This window comes from Micropterus salmoides, unplaced genomic scaffold (assembly GCF_014851395.1).
Source record: "Micropterus salmoides isolate LMB-PRFRI ecotype aquatic unplaced genomic scaffold, ASM1485139v1 Ms_hic_scaffold_4, whole genome shotgun sequence".
Taxonomy (NCBI): Eukaryota; Metazoa; Chordata; class Actinopteri; order Centrarchiformes; family Centrarchidae; genus Micropterus; species Micropterus salmoides.
Genome location: NW_024043372.1, coordinates 6,739,099 through 6,753,103, shown reverse-complemented (window position 1 = coordinate 6,753,103; position 14,005 = coordinate 6,739,099). Strand labels below are relative to the sequence as shown.

At 39.5% G+C, this 14,005-nt stretch overlaps 1 protein-coding gene across 2 annotated transcripts in view; it reads right to left on the bottom strand.

The window, feature by feature from the left end:
• ptprt (protein tyrosine phosphatase receptor type T) overlaps positions 1–14,005 on the bottom strand; it is a 328,330-nt gene that overhangs the window by 115,117 nt on the left and 199,208 nt on the right. Inside the window, exons 15-16 of one of the 2 annotated variants that reach the window (XM_038696881.1) lie at positions 6,995–7,031; positions 4,240–4,296 (exon numbers count right to left, since the gene is read on the bottom strand). In XM_038696881.1, coding sequence (XP_038552809.1) covers positions 4,240–4,296; positions 6,995–7,031 — 94 coding nt within the window. The remainder of the gene's footprint in view (positions 1–4,239; positions 4,297–6,994; positions 7,032–14,005) is intronic. The other variant, XM_038696882.1, reaches the window with a different exon arrangement.

The window sequence follows — 14,005 nt, the reverse complement described above, 5'->3', positions numbered from 1 at the left end:
CATGTGGCAACTACAAATTGTAAATTGTATGCTGCATTTTAATTCAAGCTGTGTTTAGAATATAACTAGGCTATAAAATCTATAACAGCGGTGAGTGGATGAACCGTGTGTGAACATGCCCTTCACAGATGCGCTGCGCAAGCGATCGACCTGCACGGTGAAGACAATGAATAAAATAGAATAAACATTCTGTAAATGCCTGAAATATGGGGATTGTGTTTATAGGAAATGCACAGCCAAGGTGCTGAATGTTTCCCAAAGTGTGTTGGAGCAACATGTAGCAGAAATAATCACAAAATCACTGCATTTTTATAGCGGGAAAATTTTACCCGCAACAAAGCACATATCACAATCTTGTATACTAAATAAAATATAGAGTTTATTAGGTATATTTCAGCAATTAAGATCCAAATGTAAAATATTGAAAATTTAAGTTAGTTTAATCTTCATCAAAGTCGTGCTGATCTTGCATCAGACAAAGATTTTTTTTGTCACAGGGCCAGACAAAAGCACATTCTGACTATGATTTTAGTTTGTTTAGTCATTTTTACTTTAAAGCTTTAAATGGTTGTCTGGATGCCTGACTCAATTTGTAAAAGCATAGAAAATCAAACACCCCACTGATTTAGCAGTGAGTTCAAAAGTTCATAAATTCACAGTTCTGCTCATCCTGAGTCTCCTTGTTAAAACAGAATCTAACCATCCATCTATCCATCCTGTGATTTTCCCAGCTTTTCTCATCTCTTTAATGTTTCTGTTGCACTCCCTTCCTACTCTGTTTTTTCATGTCTTTTCCTCCCTTCTTTCATCCATCCCTCTTTCCTCTACTCTATCCGCAGATGCTGGTGAGTACTTTACGACCTGGCCCCTAAGATTTACACAGGGACAACTGAACATTTTGTCACCGTGCAGTGGAGCAGATGGAAAATTCATTGCAGAGTTGGAAGGGCGAACTTAGCATAAGACAACAATTCGCCACAATGTCTGTCTGGCAGGGAGTGAGGCAGGTACACCTGTCTGCATACACAATGCTACAGCTGGAGGGGAAAAAATCTAAAATCCTTGAGCCTGAGTCTGACTCAGTTTCTGTCACTATCTGTCTCTTTTGGTTTCTGATCATGTCCTACTCTCTTGGGTTTTATTTCTTTCCCTCTTTGGAATATGGTCTCTTTCTCTTTTACTCTCTCTGTCTCTCAGTTTCCCTCTTTCTCTATTTCTTTGTCAGCTGTAGCTGCAGCCCTGTGTACTCCCTGTACAGCTTGAACAGCATTTAATCCATTGCTGAGTGGTTTTGTGCCCTTAAAATGTCACATCATCACCACCACCACACATTCACCTAAAAAAAACACCCCTGAGGAGTTTTTTTACTTCTTCTTTTAACAATCTGACTCAATCTGTTGCAAATTCAGAGAGCAAACTGACTCACTAAGCAGCACGCAGGCAGCTATGATGGGAAAATATGAGGAGGATAGGTTGTAAGAACTGTGTGTGCTTGTGTTTGTGTGTGGGTTTGTGTGTGAGAGAGAGGTAGTGTAGGTCAATGACAAAGATTATTCAGATAAGGTTGCTTCAATGTTTAACTTTTGCAGTTCAGTCATGCACACTTACATCACACATACACAGATAGCAAGCCACATGTTGCATCAGTATTGCGCAGCACCAGAGTCAGTTACAACAAGACTCTGTACACCACCAATTATAATCGACCTCAGGACTAATGGTAATGGGAATTGAAGCTGACATATAATACCAGTGTATGGATGACAAGGGGTGGGTTTGATGCTCCTGTGAGTTACAGAAATATGCAAGTGAAGGGCATGCAGACACTGCCAATGTAGAAGTCCCACTTATTAATACATGCTCTCTGCTGCATGTTTGCCACAATGAACAAAGGCAACTAGCTAAGAAATGTTCAAGCTTTATTCAAACTATTTCTTGTTGAAATAGATCAGATTTGTGTCCCATGTAAAATAAATACAATAAAGACAATTTAGGCTTCAGTGCAAACTCAGCCGTACATATTTGTGCTCATTTGTTTTTTTATTGAGTAACAGTTTAAATATGCATTTCTGAAGGACTGAACAGACGAACGAAGTGGGATTTCTGCCACCTGGCTGGTGCTGCTGAGTGTGTGATATAAAACCAGGGCTGTGTTTGTTTCACATTCAAATCTATCTGCTTAAAAAGTGGAATGACTTCAAAATCAGTCACATTTACCAGACAGCCAACAGATACTGTGTTTAATAACTATCTTTTCTATTTGTAAAGCTAGGGTAATGGCCCAGTTAAAACTTTTGGTATTTTGTTTATATTTGGTGTAGGCAGAACAAAAGGTGACAGGATGCTAAGAAAGAAACACACTCCAACGAATTGCAATTTCAGATTTCACCGTTTAAACTGATGGGAACTGAAGATGAGTCAATCTCAGCCCAGACACAGTCTCAAAGCAAAACCATTATTATTATGTTTGAGTCCTCCTAGGCTTAGACAATGTAACATGGGTTAGATAGTGAGTAGCTGCTGTCACTGGCTAAGCGGTGAAGTGCTGAATAAGAAAAAATGACTGGACACAAATGGTTTACCGTACAGAAGGATTGCGATGATTTATTCATTTATAATGTATAAGTGTAGATTTGTAAATCTAGCTGAATATTGTACAACACTGAATGCCAGTGCATTGCCATTTTAACATACCCAGAGGGTTTCTGCTTTCATCTACATTGAAGTAAGCAACCATGCTTCATATGAATACAATCAATATTTATTCAATTTAGGACTTCACTAGTGTCTGCTATTGTGCATGGTATGCATAATTCTTTGTGCTGGGCCTTGCAACCTCAATTTCCCTCAGGACAAAAAGTGTTATTGTATTCATGTGAAGTCATCTCATATTCTTAACAAAGAACTGTGACAGTAGTTTAGGGCTATGCTTTCTATTGGCTGATTCCCTGTTGTGTCCCCATTGTTCAAGTCAACATTTTGATTATTGTATTGCTAAATGACATTGATATTCTCCTGTCACGTCTCTGCATTGCAAAATAAAATCCAGCTCAGTTAACAATGTTTAGCTCCTGTGTTTATATTGCACATGGAGGATTGGATTTTAAGGAACTGGGCTGTATTAAAACGAACACTAATACATGAAGCCATTTTACAATAAAGCACCTTTTGTTGGAATCATCTTCATTCTCATGAGGTCTCATTATCACTAATAACTTCAGTTATATAAAATATTATTCTTTACTCAAGACATACAGTAATTGGTGTCACATCCTTCAAAGGCTGAATATCTTATTTTGATATGTAACCCATTTATGTATTTAAATGCTTTATGTTCAACAGTTTGAAAATAATATGCTGATCATACAGCCAAATAAAAAATTGAAATATATTTTCTTTCAAATGTAAGGCCACATTCTTTCAATGAACATAGCATTGGAAAACAGATGGCTGGTTCACTGTCCTTGTTCTTTACAATAGTTCAAATGCTTTGCTAAGTCTATGAGCGTGACAAACAATTGAATTGTAGGCATGTTCAGTATTTGATCGTCACAACAACTGTCAGGGTCTTGTCGTAAATGAAAGCATGTTGGTATGCAATGAGCTGCAGGGTATGTTTTGTGATTAAGGAGTGATTTGAGAAAACTGGCATCGTTCTTCAGTGGAGAATGGTGCTATTTAAATTGAGAAAGTTCATTTTAGGGATCAACCAAATTCATCCACCACATAAACAACCAAAACTTACAGTATAGCTTATGCATTATAACTCAAGTTGGCTTTATATCTAACAGGGAGAAATGAAGTTCCAAAGTTTGATTTAGTTTGCAGCTATCCTTTTCTTTTTTGATAGATTTTCGGTGTTTCTTTTTCATATGAAAGTCTGATGAAGATCAGAAGACAAGTCCAAATACTCTACGCTATCGACTGTGCATGAAAGCAGCATAGATTTACTGCTGTGTGTGCGTATGTATGTGGATGCAAGACAGAAAGAGAAGGTTCAAACACAGCCAGCGACACCCGTAGCAGAGCAGACATGCAAACAAATGCAGTAAGATGGCAATGAAAGGAACGACAAAAAACAAAAAAAAACAAAGTCAAGAAATAAAGGGAGGAGGAAAAAGGAGGGGAGGGCAGGGGACAACCAAAATGAAACAGGGTTTGTGTTGTGTTTATGGTTGTACTGTGATGAAAAAATATAACATAGGGAAGAAAATATTCTGCCTATAAAGAAATAATCACCTTCGCTTGGGATGACTAGAATGTACGGCGTTGTTATTTGTCCCCTACCTATTACCACTAAGGCCAAGGGCCGCACATCCCCGCCGGAAAGCATGAGAAAGAGAGGGAAGAGAGAAAACAAACAACAACAAAAAGGAAAAGAAAGAAGAAAAAAAGTCTAAGAAAAAAAGACGTATACTTTTCTTTATCCATTTCATCAAGGTTTAGATCTCCCTGGTTTACAATTGCACAATCTGTCTTAGAGGAGAGAAATTGCAGTGGTGAGAGATCACTATAACATTAGGATCAATAGGACAACTAGCACTCAAGATTTGAACTGGGATATGTCTGGTCATATTGCCAGGAAGTACTGTAAGTGTCAACGAGCATCTAGGCTGGCCCATTACCAGGACAAGGCTTAACAGATGTGTTGCTGGTGAGGATGTTTTTTTTATCAAAGAGTGAGTCAGTGAATACAGATGTGGTGCTGGGGGTTATCGTTTGAATTTGTTGATTCTGCCAGCTTGGCTTGACGGGTTAATAAAAATAAAGGGAGTAGGAAATGGAAGAGAAAAGAAATGAAGTGATGGTTGAAAGAAAAGAAAAGTATAAACTTTGTGGCGTGGCAAAGTTGGTGCAAAGACACAATCTAGCCTCTGGGTTCTGCTGCAAAGGTTTAGTTCACCCAGAGACAAAATCAGATCAGTAAGTACTTTCGTCACTGTTAAGAACAAATAATTTGTTGATTTTTAGATAAAAGATACAGCAGCTAGACTGAGGTAAGTAGGTGTTACTCAAATAGTGTCCTGGCAGATAATGTCCTTATTAGCTTTAAACACTGAATGGCTTGCATGGTGACGGGGTGGTAGCAACCATGAGCCAATAAACAAAGGTTTATACTATTCCCAATCAAAAAATAGAGTGCAGAAAAAATCTGATTGGCTAACTCAGTCACTTGGTTAAGCCAAAGAACCATGTTTTCAGATAACACACACAATAATTTGCAAAAATAAAGCAATGATCCACGATAAAGTCTACCAATATACGAAAGTATATAAATAAATGAATGAGTTCAATGATTAATACACAAATTTCCTCCATGATCTATTGTTTTCTTTATCAGGAAACCTGGGTGAGTATAATCACATGTAGACAATAGCCACTTAGAAAAGGAAAACGACACAGACTGTGTTCAAATCATAGTCAAGTTTGCAGCATCAAGCAGAAGTTTTCTTGCTGTGGTTACCCACAATTGAACACACAGTATGCAAATGTATAAAAGTGGCAACACCTAGCATTGGCACTAGTTCAATAGAATGGTAACACATAAATCTTAAAGAATATTAGCAGCAATGTCAGCCTAGATGAAATACATAGAATGTGGTTTTTCAGTTAGAGCACTAGGCATGATTATTGTACATCGTCTCTCTCCTCTTTTTTCTCTTTACCTGAAGGCTTCCATAACTTGTCCAAAAACATGGTCCTTTGGTAATGTCTGTAAGCTTCACTCGAATCTGGTTCTCTGACTTTGACTGATACTTGTATAATTAAAATTAATTCTGCCCCAAATTGCTGCCTGTAGGTTTTATTCTGACCAGCTGATTTCACTGATTAGAACACACTAACACGGACAAGTGGCATTATCACTGAACTCAGCTGCTGTAGCGAGTGGATAGCAGGTATTGCAAATAAGTTAGTCATAGGGATTTGCAAAATTTGCCATCTGCATTGCCTCAGCACACTGCCCACATATCAAAAATATTCAAAAAGTACATTTCAAGTTTGTTTTGGAACAAATTTTTTTTTTTGCATTTAGTCATATGAAAGACAGCCACAAAGTTAAAAGCATGTCTTTTCCCAAGCGCACACACATGCAGACAGACAGAGAGCAGTGTCTACACACTGCAGACCTGCACCTACAGTACTTTCTACCCAAAAAAATAGAGCCTGAAAATGGATATAGCAAGAAAAAAAGAATGATATAAAAGATGTTCACAAATGAGCACTAAATGATTGATGTAAATGAGAAATAATAATAAGAGTGAGAGAGACAGAAAACAGAGAAAGGAGATGTGAAAAAATCAAATCAATGTTTGATGCAGCCGAATAAAATAAAATAGAAAAAAATAGACAAGGTGAGGAAAATCAATACCAAGCTGAAAAGCTTTCAAAGCACATTGCCTGGCACACAAATGGGTGTATTTGCCAGAGATGAGCAGCAAATAAAGATGGGAGACATGGGGAAAGCAAAACAGAATAGGATGAAATGGGTTCTGCGACTAACGCTTTAGCCTCTATCCATCGGGTTTAATGAAGGTGGGCAATCGGTATGTAATGGCCCTGATGTTCCACTTTATACACTGATGAGCAACATGGATGCAGTATGAGTTGGAAAAATAGAGAGCAGGATAGAGGAAAAATTGGTAGAATGTGAGACAGAAAAGGGTAATAACTAAAAATGATTGGGAGAGAGGAGATAAGATGGAGAGAGAATGCTATGCAATGAAATCATGCAGGATAACATGGTTAGGATGTGGGGTTGCCTGGGCTAAAGGTTGTGGCTTCACCTCTTTCAATAGTGTGTGTGTACATGTGTGTGTTCATCTCATCTAACACATTTGCAACACTGCAATAATATAGTTAGGAGTCAAGTAAGCACACTAATCTTTAAAAAAGAACTTCTCTAAGAAGTTAAAAGTTAAATTACATGTAAAAATAATATAGTATTGTCTTTACTGTAACTGCATGCTGAGTAGCAATGGAAGGGTGCCCATACCTTTGTTTGCCAGGCGGACACAGTTGATTTTGGTTTCCTGTGGGGAGAAGAGAAAGACAGACAGACTGTTTAGGTAACTTATTACAACTTGTTACAAGACTTTTGTTTATGAGTGTGATGTTTAAATGTATAAGCAGTATATGCAGTCATCCTTGATGGAAGAGCACAAAAACCACAAATGTGTTTTTGCCAGCTTTGGCCATTCAGTAAATTATTGTTACTCTGACTGCTGAGCACCCAAAAAGTATAAGTTTCCATACAGGCTGCAATTGGTTTCAAGTTTTCAAGTTTCAAGTTTTTTCACCTACGTAATATTGCGAAAATCAGGAACATCCTGTCTATAAAGGGTGCAGAAAAATTAGTCCATGCATTTGTTACTTCTAGGCTGGATTACTGCAATTCCTTATTATCAGGCTGCTCGAAAAAGTCCATTAAGACTCTTCAGCTGATCCAGAATGCTGCAGCACGTATTCTGACAGGAACCAGGAAAAGAGATCACATTTCTCCTGTCTTAGCTTCTCTGCATTGGCTTCCAGTAAAATCCAGAATAGAATTTAAAATCATTCTTCTTACCTACAAAGCTCTTAATGGTCAGGCACCATCTTATCTTAAAGAGCTCATAGTACCTTACTACCCCACCAGAGCACTGCACTCCCAGAATGCAGGGTTACTTGTGGTTCCTAGAGTCTCCAAAAGTAGACTAGGAGCCAGAGCGTTCAGCTATCAAGCTCCTCTCCTGTGGAACCAGGTTCCAGTTTGGGTTCAGGAGGCAGACACCATCTCCACATTTAAGAGTAGGCTTAAGACTTTCCTCTTTGATAAAGCTTATAGTTAGGGCTGGCTCAGGTGAGTCCTGAACCATCCCTTAGTTATGCTGCTATAGGCCTAGACTGCCGGGGGATTTCCCATGATGCACTGAGCTCCTCTCTCCTCTACTTTCTCTCCCTCTGTATGCAACCTTATCCCATTATTGCATGTTACTAACACAACGTCTCCCCTTTCTGGTAGTCTTGTGCTTTCTCGTCCCTCTCCTCTCTCCTATCACTTCCTGCAGGTTTTCTGGCTCTGGAGCTGTGGAGTCTGGATCTGTGGCTGCGGGTCACCTACTGCCCCCGTGTTCCTGCTCGACACCCTCTACTGCAACGACTATTGTTACTAGTCCTATTATTATTATTGTTATTATAATCATTAACACTACTATAAATATCTATACCATTTTTCATTTAGTCTATAGCAACATTACCTTTACTGTCTGTACCTCTGTGTGTATATTGTGTAGGCTGCCTCCCTCCCCTCTCTCTCTCTCCTTACATCCCTCTCTCTTTCTCTCTCTTTCTCTCTCTCTCTCTCTCTCTCTCTTTCTCTCTCTCTCTCTCTCTTTCTCTCTCTCTCTCTCTCTCTCTCTCTCTCTCTCTCTCTCTCACCCCAACCGGTCGAGGCAGATGGCCGCCCACCCTGAGCCATGGTTCTGCTCGAGGTTTCTGCCTCTTAAAAGGAAGTTTTTCCTTGCCTCTGTCGCCTAGTGCTTGCTCTTGGTGGGAACTGTTGGGTTTCTGTAAATAGCATCACAGAGTACGGTCTAGACCTGCTCTTTTATGAAAAGCGCTGTGAGATAACTGTTGTTGTGATTTGGCGCTATATAAATAAAATTGAATTGAATTGAATTGAATTGAAGTTTTACCAATTAACTTAATACTGATTATTCTGTAGTTAATATGAACAACTTGAGTTGGCTACTTTCTTGCCAAACACAGGGTCTTTTGCAGGGCAAAGACCGTTTTCAAAACTCTGTGGTGCATTCAAAGATGCTCTAACATACATGAACACAAAGCATTAAGTGGATAGCTAGCAATGTGAGAATCACAAGTCAAACAGTAAACAAACTGATGCTGTAAAAAATACTACATAACTGTGTTAATTTATTGCATTCGAAAGTCTGTTTGCAAGTTTGCTAAATAACTTTGCAAAAAAGTATGCAAGTTTCTGAGGACCGAGTGTCCTTCAATGCAGCAGTGACCACTTTCAAAACAGTTCCTGCTTGAACCTGCCATTTTATAAACGAATGTGTTGAAACGGAGTTATCCAAGTCGTAACATATGGACGCATGGCCAAGAGCCATAGTCGTCAGTTTGAATCAGTTGAATGTAATGGGGGAAGCCCTGTAGCGTCGGTTTTTGACGGTAAAGGTATATGATATTTAACAGAAAAGACTGAGTAAGGAGGTGGTTGGTGTGGATGGATGGATCGAGGTCCAAAACCCAGGCTTTGAACTAGGAGACCAGGGTTCATGTCCCCAGTGAAACAAAAAGTCAACATTAAATATTTTTATTTAGGCAAGTTACATAAATTGACATAAGTGATGTTAATTAACTTACTTGTTAACTGATGTACGTAGTTATTTTAACCCAAACGATGATCTTTACCTAACCTTAACCCAGATTTGTTGCCTAAACCCAACCAAGTACTTTTTGTGCCTAAACCTAACCAAACTGCAACGTTTCACGACTTTAATAACGCGCTGTTTCAAAATGGCGATGTTTCGAAATGCTAGCATTTTATGTTGAAAGTCTAACCAGACATTGCATATTTATCGTTGCTAACTTTACCGGACGTTGTATATTTATTGTTGCTAAGCGTTGCTAACTTGACCACGAAGCCCTAAACCTCAATAAATGACGCAAAGGGGCAAGGCCCAGATCGTTAAAAGGCGACGGCAAAGGGCCTTGACCAAGCGTCAATATGTGACGAGTCGGGAATGAGAATTTGTTGTCTTATCAGTAATCTTTAAAATGTACATGTCACCAAAGAAGTACAAATAGGGCAGGTCATAACCTCTCTCTTAAACTCAGCCTCAATCTGTCACATACGTCTTTGTTCTTTTGAGCCCATATGTGCTTCAGTGCCCTCCTTTTTCTGTTCCTCACACTTTATGTTCCTGTGGTTCTGTGGTACGTCCACTGTACCTGTCATTCTCTTTCTGTTGGACTGTCACCACCTGAAGAGGCATGTGGTGTTTATTTTTTCATTCTTCACTGCTCCTGTCTTTGCCTCTTTTCTTCACTCCATAATGTGCTGTCACCAGAAAGTGTAAGTATCCAACCCACTTGTCATACAGAGATTGGCCTCCTTCACATATTGGCCTATTTGTCTTCATCAAATCCGATTACTACAGCTGCTGCCAACGCTGACGCTTGTCACTAAAGCATTTGAACGAAATAACTCCCAAGGTACTCCCTCCCCCAAAAAAAGTTCTATTGGCAGCTACTTTAACACAACAAATTAACAAAATAGCTAATTTCATGGCTACTGAATGGTAGATGTTTTGTATAACCTGCATGGTATATCGATTTAGCTTGTATGCGTCTATTGACTGAAGATGTTCAGGTATGCTGAGCTCACTCTGAAATTACAACTCAGCGTTTTGAAACAGCCAGAAAATCATCTTGCAGTGCTCAAAACTGATCATGTTGATTGATGAATGGTGTCATCACAATGTGACATCTACCTGCAGGTGTCACATTGTCAGAAAATGATGGAGAAAGATGGCTCAGGGGGCAAACTAAGAGACAGAATGAATACAGTTTAATATTCTATAATGTTGTGGCTGCATTATGTGAAACTGGATTTTATTTAGTCATAAAATGACAAAAGTTACCTGCTATTTGTTTTAATCACCATGTGTTTTCATTTTGTGCAATAAATCAGTCACAGCGAAAGAGAATAATGGTGCTTGTGTCTGCATACTGATGCCTCTGTCTTTGCGCATACCTGTGTGTGCACGTGCTAGGAGCTAGTTTATGAAGTTGAAGAGCAGGGAAGATGAATGTTCGTAGATGATAGATGGTGTGAGTATCTCAGCTGGATCTCTTCACAAGAATGAACACACCTGCTTCTACTACGTCTCTGTCTGCTTTCTGTCTGTCTGTCTGAATGACTGAACAAATATTGTCTTCTTTATTTGATTATCCTATTTGTCTCTATTCATAAATGCATAATTTGATCGTGGGCAACTTGTTCAGAAACTGAGAATGAATGCATGTTAACACACACACACACTCACACACACACACATGGATGGCCTCAACTGGTGTTCAGTGTGTATTGTCCTACATATTTATTAATTTAACTACTTATTTTCACTGATAACCAAGATCAGAATGTTATATGTAATGCATACATATTTCCCCTTGGTACAGATTAATTTCATTTGAATTATTGCATTATTGCACCGTGCTTAAGAAATGCTCCATCACTGTATAATTTTTCCGTAAAATAAGCTCTAAGTGAACCACTCGTACATATACTTTAGACACTGTAATGGGATGATAATAAACTTTAAAAGTTAAAAGTTACTTGACCATATCTAACATTTTGCTTATATTAACATATGCATATGTAATCAATGGGGATAAAGCATCACATAAGGCCGCAGCTATAGATGTCTGAAATCAGGAGGGTAGTGTATCCCATCCTAAGTGTGGTGTATATCCTACAAACCCACAATGGGAAAAAGATCAGTTCCCTGAGCGCCAGTGACTTGTGTTTTCTAGAAATTGGCCATATCGTGCTTATTTACGGTCCATTTAGAGGTCCAGCTGTTCTGGTTTCACAGTCATTGTAATAGGCTAAACCTCAGGAGTTTGCAATAGGCAAAGTTAATAAATGTAAGGCCAATTTATTGCCCTGCATCTATCCAAGGAAAGGGGGGGGGGGGGGTGTTTACGGTGGAGACACTGGAGACACAGTGTGTGTTTCTGTGTGTGTAGTAGTTAACTTTGTAAAGCCTGACAAGAATACCAAGTGCGTATAGGAGATGCAGCTGCTGTGTGGGTGAACTCTCTCTCTCCATCTATCTATCTTTCCGTGTGCCCTGCTCTCCTCTCTCTCTCTATCTTTCTTGTCATGAAACAGTTGGTTGGGTCAGTGTTCTGACTGACAGGCAGGATTTCCAACCATGTGTGTTTTGTGTCTGACTTCTGGATTCTGTGATTGGCTGCTGGGGTTCCCAGGCAACCCAAGGTAGCCAGGGTAACAACTTTTTTTCATGTAAGTCTTCCTTCTTAATTTGTTTCTCAACTTCATTTTTGCTAATGACATGAAATGTTCACAAACAAAACCAATTCACATACAAATTTTAGTTTGACTAATGGCCTGTCTGTCGCATGCATTTACACACACATACATACATGTGTGTGCACAAATTCATACACAGATCTGCCTCGAGGCCAAAGCCAAGCAAGTATGTGTGCTTTCCCATGCGCAGACACACACACACACACACACACACACACACACACGCACACGCACACACACAAACACACGCACACACAGAATAAAAGTCCATTTAGGGATTTTCGAGTCAGCTGAGTGCATCTTGATTGACATCGACTGTCAGTTGGTAAAATGTCTACCTCCAAAACCAGCACTCTGAGGTGTACATGGTGTGGTGTGTGTGTGTGTGTGTGTGTGTGTGTGTGTGAAAGACATTGATTGTCAGAGTACCTTGGCCTACCCCTTAGGCTTTTTACTTGTCAAGAAAGGCGTCTGGCTGTATTTTTCACAGCACGGGAGGGAATGTTTTTCCATGTGTGCCACCGTTTCCTTTTGTTTCGTGTCAGTTCTCGCCCCGTTTCTCTTCGCCTTCTACCTTTTTTTTCCCCCAACAATTTGCACATTTGTATTTTTCCTCCCTACCCCTTCTGTCTCCCAGCTTTCTCATCCATCCGTGTCTTCTTCTGTCCCACCATGAATTTTCCTTTAATTTCACATCTTGTAATTTATCTGTTAAAGTGATGCTCTTATCTATGTTGAGTGAGTAAGAGGTTGGCCCATGCAACTGTGTGTGTGTTTAATCTTCCTCCCTTTAAAACTATTGACTCTACTCCCCTCATTTTACTCTTCCTGCATCTTTCTACATTCTTGATTTATTCTTCTCATCCATGATTCTCTCCCTCTTATTTCCCCATTTTTGATTATTTATTATTCGTCTTGCCTCCTCAAGACACTCTCAAGGGATCAGTACAGCATGCAAGAAAAGGGTAGAATGATGAAGGTAGCCAGGTATAAGGACTGGTATGTGCCTGGGACCTGGCGGGAAGGATTTGCTCCGAACAATTTTGGGTGATCAGGCCTGGCTTGCAGTCAGCATTTCATCCCTAAGGTCTTATATGGGGAAGTGGTTAAGACTCTATGAAGGTAAGTTCTTCCAAACCAAACTGGGGAAACCATTTGTTTATGGTACTGGTTTTTGCCCCATCCACACTACTCTGTTTTAGTTTAAAAACGGAAATATTGGTATAAAAATACCAAGTCAAAAACTTGACGACTTATGAGACCCAATCAGAGAGCCAAACGTGAGCGTCTGCGTCATTGTTTCTAAAGTCCTCCATTTTTGCCCATCTTCACTAAAATGCACTCCGGAGTTTCAAAACAAAAAACGGGGTCTGCAGCATTTTCAAACTTCTCCATTTTAGGTCTTCATTTTTGCCATTGTAGTCTGGGTAGTCTCCGTTTTAAAATGAAAATGCAGTAGTGTGGATGGGGTCTGTCATAATGAAACAGGAAAGGGCCATTCCCAAACTGTTGCAGCACACCATTGAATTCTGCAGTAATAAGATGTCTCTTAATTGGAACTGAGGGGTCTTACCAAACAACCTTTGTGGTTTAATATGGAGGACTTGATGTAAAGGTCTCAGTTTCTTTCACTCTGCAAACCATGTCCTTCCTACCCTCCTGCTGGCCTCCATCTTTGCCTCCAGTATTATATCTTCTTTAATGTCTCTTTCACTCTTTTTAGACTTTTATTCCCCCTCCATCTATCATTCCTCATCACTAAGTCCCCAATCACTCTTGTACTTACTTCTCTTACTTACAGCCCCAGGCACTCTTTTCTTGTCATGTGCTTGCCTTTAATATATATGTGTGTGTGTATTTGAATGTGTGTGTGTGTGTGTGTGTGTGTGCGTGTGTGAGTGTGTGACATCACATGACATCGAGGGAGAAATCAAGATT